We start from the raw sequence: 5,985 nt of genomic DNA, 5'->3' as shown, positions 1-5,985 counted from the left end.
TTTTGTTATCTAAAACTTTTATTGATGTTTTCCACTAGATCAGAGCAGACTTTCTGGGGCAACCCCAAAAGAAGCAAACAATAGGTCAAATGTAACTCTGGTTTGCTTGGCCTATCAACTGCATTGGTTCTCTTGGCAGCTTAAGGTTTGTCAAATTTTGATCCAAGACAAGAAAAATCTCATGCTTTGATGCAAAAGCTTTAAAAATAAGTTTTTAATCTGACTTATTTTACATTCCTTGCGAATTGCTATGGTGGGAAAGTCAGGGTTGAGACATAACACTCTCCATTTCTTCCTCAAGGTATGGCTTTGTCTTAAGAAGGATGGAATCATGCCACTGTTCATAGACAAGGGTGTATGTCTCTGCTCTTTTGATGGTAAATCTGTACAAACGGTCAGACAGCAGGTTGTGGATTTCGCATGTGCTCGAGGAGACTGGCATTAATCCACAGTGGATGCGCTCCTGCGGAGATCTGGGCTCCAGCAGCTTAAAATGGAGTTCATACTGTTCAAGCTGCAGCTGCTGACTAGTGACAAACCACTTGAGACTCACCCAGTCTTCATGTGCCACAGATTCCCTTCGATCAAACATTACTGGCATTTTCGTGCTAAGGACTAGTCTGATGTGTGGGATTTTGCTAATCCCTACATCTGATACCAGTCGGTGTTTGATGAACAACCTTCCAGGGACTAGCATAGCAAGGAAATAATCCATCTGTTCGGAGAGACTAGACAACCTTTGCTTGATTGTGTCCCATCTGGAGAGGAAAGTCATCGTGTCGTAGGTCTCCAGGTAATGGACCAGCTCCTCCCGACCTCTCTCCAGTTCTTCTAATAGGTCAGACAGGAGCAGCAGCTGGATTTTGGTCTGGATGGTCCCCACTTTCTTCATCCTCTGGAACCTCCAGGGGTCTATCAGTTGGAACATGGTGGTGGGTAGCATGAGATGGTTTTGATCTCCCAGTGCCAAGTGCTTAGGCAGGATCTCAATGTAATAGGAGCACTTTTTCAGGAGTTCAATCCGCTTGTGGTGGCGTTTGAGCAGGTGGAGGCTCAAGTCAGAGTGCAGGAACTCCAGCACAACATTTTTCCTCTCCACATACATCCTCCAGGCTTCATGCTCCTGCTCGTCATCGTACACCATGGTTTGGAGGTTGGTACCTAACTTGCTCAAATAGACATCAATAGTTCCAATGTTCATCATGCCTGGGCTGGAAAACAACAACGAAAGAAAGATCCAGTGGAAAAGCAGGTCAGTTGCAAGGCTGTCATCACAGTGGCTCCCAATTCCCTTTCCTTGCACTAATAGTGTGTTCTGCAGCTCAAAAATACAGCTGGTTCCTTCAACCAAACACATGAACTTCCTTTGCTCCAGTGCACCATACCCATCAAGGAAGCTGCTCCTGGAGGCCTCTTCCTCTTCCTCGCATTCTTCTTCACTGCTCTGTTGGAACCCTACCTCCCTAGCTCCTCCCTCCGCCTGCTCCCCTTGGCTACCTGCACTCTCTAACCCAGGGTTAAGTAACCTTTGAGGGCCATGAGCACTGTCCTGGGTCACTACCACAGAACGGCTGCCACAGGTTCCTTGGCAAAGGATGGTGGCTTGTCCAAAAGACTACGGTGATTCCTTACACAATGAACATTTCCCTGGACTCCAGTTTTCAGCACAGACAGAAACTTACTTTGCAGAAACTCAAACGGATGTGCATTTTTTAGAAGTGGGAAGGGTCAAGTAGTTTGGCAAACACCAAGAAGGGTTTCCGGAATGCACTGGTGCCTGAGGATCCCATGTTCCTGTGACAATTTTCTCCCACGCTTCCTTAGGTTCTTGCTCATTCTTTGTCTAGGTTCTTCCACCTGCCCTGCCTCTCAGCAATTCTACGATCTAAGCAGATTAGCTAGTGTGTTCCTTCAGTCCACCTGGAGACTCTTAGGAAAAGAACTGCTGGCCAGTGGACAAGTATTGCTTAATACAGTAGACATAAATACATTCCAACAACAAATGCTAAAGAAGAAATCAAAAAACTCCTGCAGGTGTTCAAAAGGAAATTACTAACATAACAAAGCAAGACATGCTGGTGATCATAGGAACTGGAGTGCCAAAGTACGAAACAAAACAGAATCCAGTATTGTGGAAGAATTTGGCCTAGGGATCAGAAATGAAACAGGAGAAAGACTCACAAAATTATGTGAAGTCAACCATCTGTTCATTGTAAATAAATACTTCAGGAAACTGATCAGACAACTTTCTACATGGAACCACCAGATGGCCATTATAGAAATCAAACACATTATATAATTATAATGTGTTATATATACATTATATAATCGGAAACAGGAGACAGAGGTGGACAAGTATATGCCGAAATGAGACCAGGAGTAGATTGTGATATTGCCCGTGAACTCTTAATATCAAAAATCAGAGTAAAGCTGCAAAAGATCACTAAGAGAAGCAAAGTGCCAAAATACAACTTAAACATTCCTGAGGGATTTAAAGTCCATGTCAAGAATGTAATTGTGGTACTGACCTCAAATGACCACGAACCAGAAAAATGGTGGACCAAAACCAGCGATACTATTAGGGATAAAAAAGTTCAGCTTCTCAGTGACTAACATATAAAGCCAATAACTGCTTTTAAATGGCCAGTGTAAAGAAATATAATAGAACAATAAAAGAGGAGAAACAAGAGATTTCTTCCAGAAGTTATAAAATTAGATTAAACTTAGATTAGAAACTTAGATTAAAAAGTCAAATGACCAATAGGGAACATACTATTGGACCAGGAGAAAATATAGATAAGTTAGAAACAAATTATGGAGAAAATATACCAAAAACACAAAGTTGAAAGAGCCCTTTGCAAAGAAAGCCTATAAGGAAGAACCTGCAATGATAGAAAGCTGCTGTGAAAGAAGTTGGAAGAAACAAAATACCAAGAGTAGATAGGATTCCAATAGCACTATTCTAAGCTGCAAAGACTGAATTGGTCCAAAACCTAACAAGGATACGCCAGCAAGATGGAAAACTAAACAATGGCCTACAGCCAGGAAACACTCATTAGAAACACAGAAAGAGAGCAAGTCAGAAGGGGTCTCCCAAGCCATCTAGTCTGACCCTCGGCTCCAGCCGGCATTAACCTTCCAATAACCAAGAAAGGAGATGCTAAAGAGTGCAGCAACCACAGGACCCTTGCACTAATTCCCCGTGCCAGCAAAGTGATGTGCAAAGTGTTACAACAAAGAATTCTACTCTATATGAAGTGAGAAAACCCTGAAGCTCTAGCTGGATTATGAAACGGGAAAGGCACTTGAGATCATATTGCAAACAGAGAATTTCCGAAGATGATCGATTTATTTTTTATGGACGACAACAAAGCCTTGGACTGTGTGGCTCATGAAAAACAATGAACGGTGCTGAAATATACTTCAGCACTTTATCATCTTGATGTGTTATCTCTATTGTGGACAAGAAGCTAGTGTTCGGTCAGAATATGGAGAAACAAAATAGCTTCCCACAGGCAATGTTGTCCAACATCTTCCTGTCTGTCCAATCTGTATGCAAAACATATAATAGAAAAAGCTGGATTAGGATTGCAAGGAGGAGTGAAAATTGGCAGAAGTCACATCAGTAATTTAAGATATCCAGATGATACCGTCTTACTGGCAGAAAGCAGCAATGAACTGAAACGACTCCTGATGAAAGCAAAAGGAGAAAGCGGCAAAGCAGGGCTGCAGCTGAACATCAAGAAAACAAAAATAATAACTGCAGATGAATTATAGAACTTTATGTCAACAATGAATTAAAATTGCAAAAGATTTTGCATACCTTGGTTCAAATCATCAACTCAAATAACGACAGTAGCCATGAAATCAGAAGACAGACATGAAAGGGCAGCAATGAAAGAAGGAGAAAAGTTCATCAAATGTAAGGCCATTTCACTGGTGATCAAGGCCAAGATCATCCTCACAACAGTGTGGATGTGAAAAGTTGGAGGAAGGCTGACATGAAGAAAAGTGACGTGTCTGAAAGATAAACCAGGGGGTCCTAAATCAAACCGAGCCAGAACTTTCCCAGGAAGCAAAAATCATGAGCTAAGACTGTTGTACTTCAGACCCATCATGAGAAGGCAAGAGTGCTTGGAGAAGACGATGATGCTAGAGCTGACGGTTGAATAAGAGAAGACCAACTATGAGATGGATTGATTGCATAAAGCAAGTCCGAGCCTTGAGTTTACAACAGCTGAGTAGGGCTGTCAAGGGACATTCTGGAGGGCACTCATCCAGAGGGTTGCCACAAGTCAGAGGTGACTCAATGGCATACATATAAAAGGAGCTGAAGAAAAGGAAATCTATGTTAACATAGATTGAAAAGATTAACACAGTGGAAGGATTTGTGTGTGTGTTACGTGGCAGAACCTTTGGAAAATATGAATTAGGATGAGCAGAGGGGTCCTACTGTGAGCTAGTCTTGTCTAAAAGTAGGGTGAGCGTGATGATGATTTACCTTCAAGGGACAGCATGGCACTTGTCTTGTTCCCCTGGGGAGACGGAGTGATAGACTTGAACATGGATGCTAACCATGTGTGGGGAATCTGAAAATCCAGGACCATGTGCTGCATGTCTGCCACTAATTTGAGCATCCTTATTTGAGAGCCGGTGTGGTGCAGAGAGCATTGGACCAGGCACCTGGGAGGTGGGGTTGCTGTCCCCACTCAGCCACGAAGCTCCTCATGGACTTTGGGCCAGCCATGCCCTCTCAGCCAAACCTACCTCGCAGGGGTGTTGTGGTGAGGATGCCAGGGCACAGCGTAAGCTGCCTTGGGCAACAGGCAAGCGAGTCCATGCAATATAACCTGTCCCACGTCTGCTCCGCATCCATGTGTGTGCCCAGATTTAGCCCCCCTGCATCATCCCGTCCCCCGAGCCCATGCAGGCTTTCTGGCTGGGCGAAACCGTGGTTGGGCAGGCGCAGGGCATGCCCGGGGGCCCGAGTGGGCAGAAGCGTCCCCCGAGCCCCTCTCAGGCCTTCCCCCTGGGCGAGGTCCTTCAGCCCGAGGGCCCCCCGGGTCCCGCCCGCCCACGGCCCCACCTCACCCCGCCCAGCCGCGGCCCGCCGGTCACCTGTGGCTTAGCATGGTCGATCCGGGGCAGCCGCTCGCCCGCCGCCCCCCTCCGCCTGGGCAGGCCGGGGCCGGGCTCGGGCGGCGACTAGGCCGCGCCGTCGCCATGGCGATCCATTGTTCCGCAGGCCCCGTTCTGAGCCCGCGGGCCCCGCCACGGGGAGCGGCCCGGGCCGGCCGGAGCGCGGGCGGGGCGCAGTCCCTCGCGGCCCGGTCCGAGGGGCGCCTGCTCGGGAGTAAGTAGCGCGGCGGTCGGCGCAGCCGCCTGCCCGGAAAGCCCGCGGCCGAGCGGCGGGATCCCGCGGCCCTCCGAGGCTGGCTGGCTCGGAGCGGGCCGCGGGGCGCCGGGTCAGGCTGCTCGGCCGTGCGGGGCGCACGCCCAGGGAGCCCGGGTGCCTCGTGGCTCGGTCCTCGCGGCGCTTTGCTCCGCGTTTGGTTCGGACGCCCGTCGCCTCTGCGCCGCGACTTGCCTGCTCAGTGCCGGTCCTCCATGCCTTGCTTGTCCCTCCGTGCGGCGCCTTTTCTTCTCTTTGCAAAGCCCCCCAGACGGTTGGGGGGTAAAGACGGTTTCCCTCCCCCATAGTAGTGCAATCCTTGAGGCTGAATGGTGCAAGAGGCAGGGTGGGTGGCGTGCAAATGAATCAAAGAAATAAGGAAATAAGTCCATCTGTGGAATGTGTCGCGGCAAGAGGCTGCTTGGGTAGGAGGTCTGGCCCAACAGCTCCCTGATGGCAGCGAAATGCAGCACCGTTTCCGTGAAGGCATGTTCATTTGCTAAACTCGTGTGGGAACCACACCGTACAGTGTGGCCCATGCCACCATGGAGCTTTGCATGAGTGAAATTTCAGGACAGGAGTGCCTTGCCAGG

The 5,985-nt window shown here is 48.2% G+C and overlaps 1 protein-coding gene across 1 annotated transcript; it reads right to left on the bottom strand.

The window, feature by feature from the left end:
• Nucleotides 1-262: 262 nt before the first annotated feature.
• Nucleotides 263-5,132, bottom strand: FNDC11 (fibronectin type III domain containing 11). Its single transcript, XM_044454806.1, has 2 exons — nucleotides 5,119-5,132; nucleotides 263-1,211 (listed from the first exon to the last, which is right to left on the bottom strand). Exons 1-2 carry the CDS (start codon nucleotides 5,130-5,132, stop codon nucleotides 263-265), a joined length of 963 nt encoding a protein of 320 aa, XP_044310741.1.
• Nucleotides 5,133-5,985: the final 853 nt, after the last annotated feature.

Source organism: Varanus komodoensis, unplaced genomic scaffold, assembly GCF_004798865.1.
Source record: "Varanus komodoensis strain SLA01 unplaced genomic scaffold, ASM479886v1 scaffold8, whole genome shotgun sequence".
In the NCBI taxonomy this organism is placed as follows: Eukaryota; Metazoa; Chordata; class Lepidosauria; order Squamata; family Varanidae; genus Varanus; species Varanus komodoensis.
The sequence above is the reverse complement of the archived record's forward strand: the minus strand, read 5'-3'. Positions and strand labels throughout refer to the sequence as shown.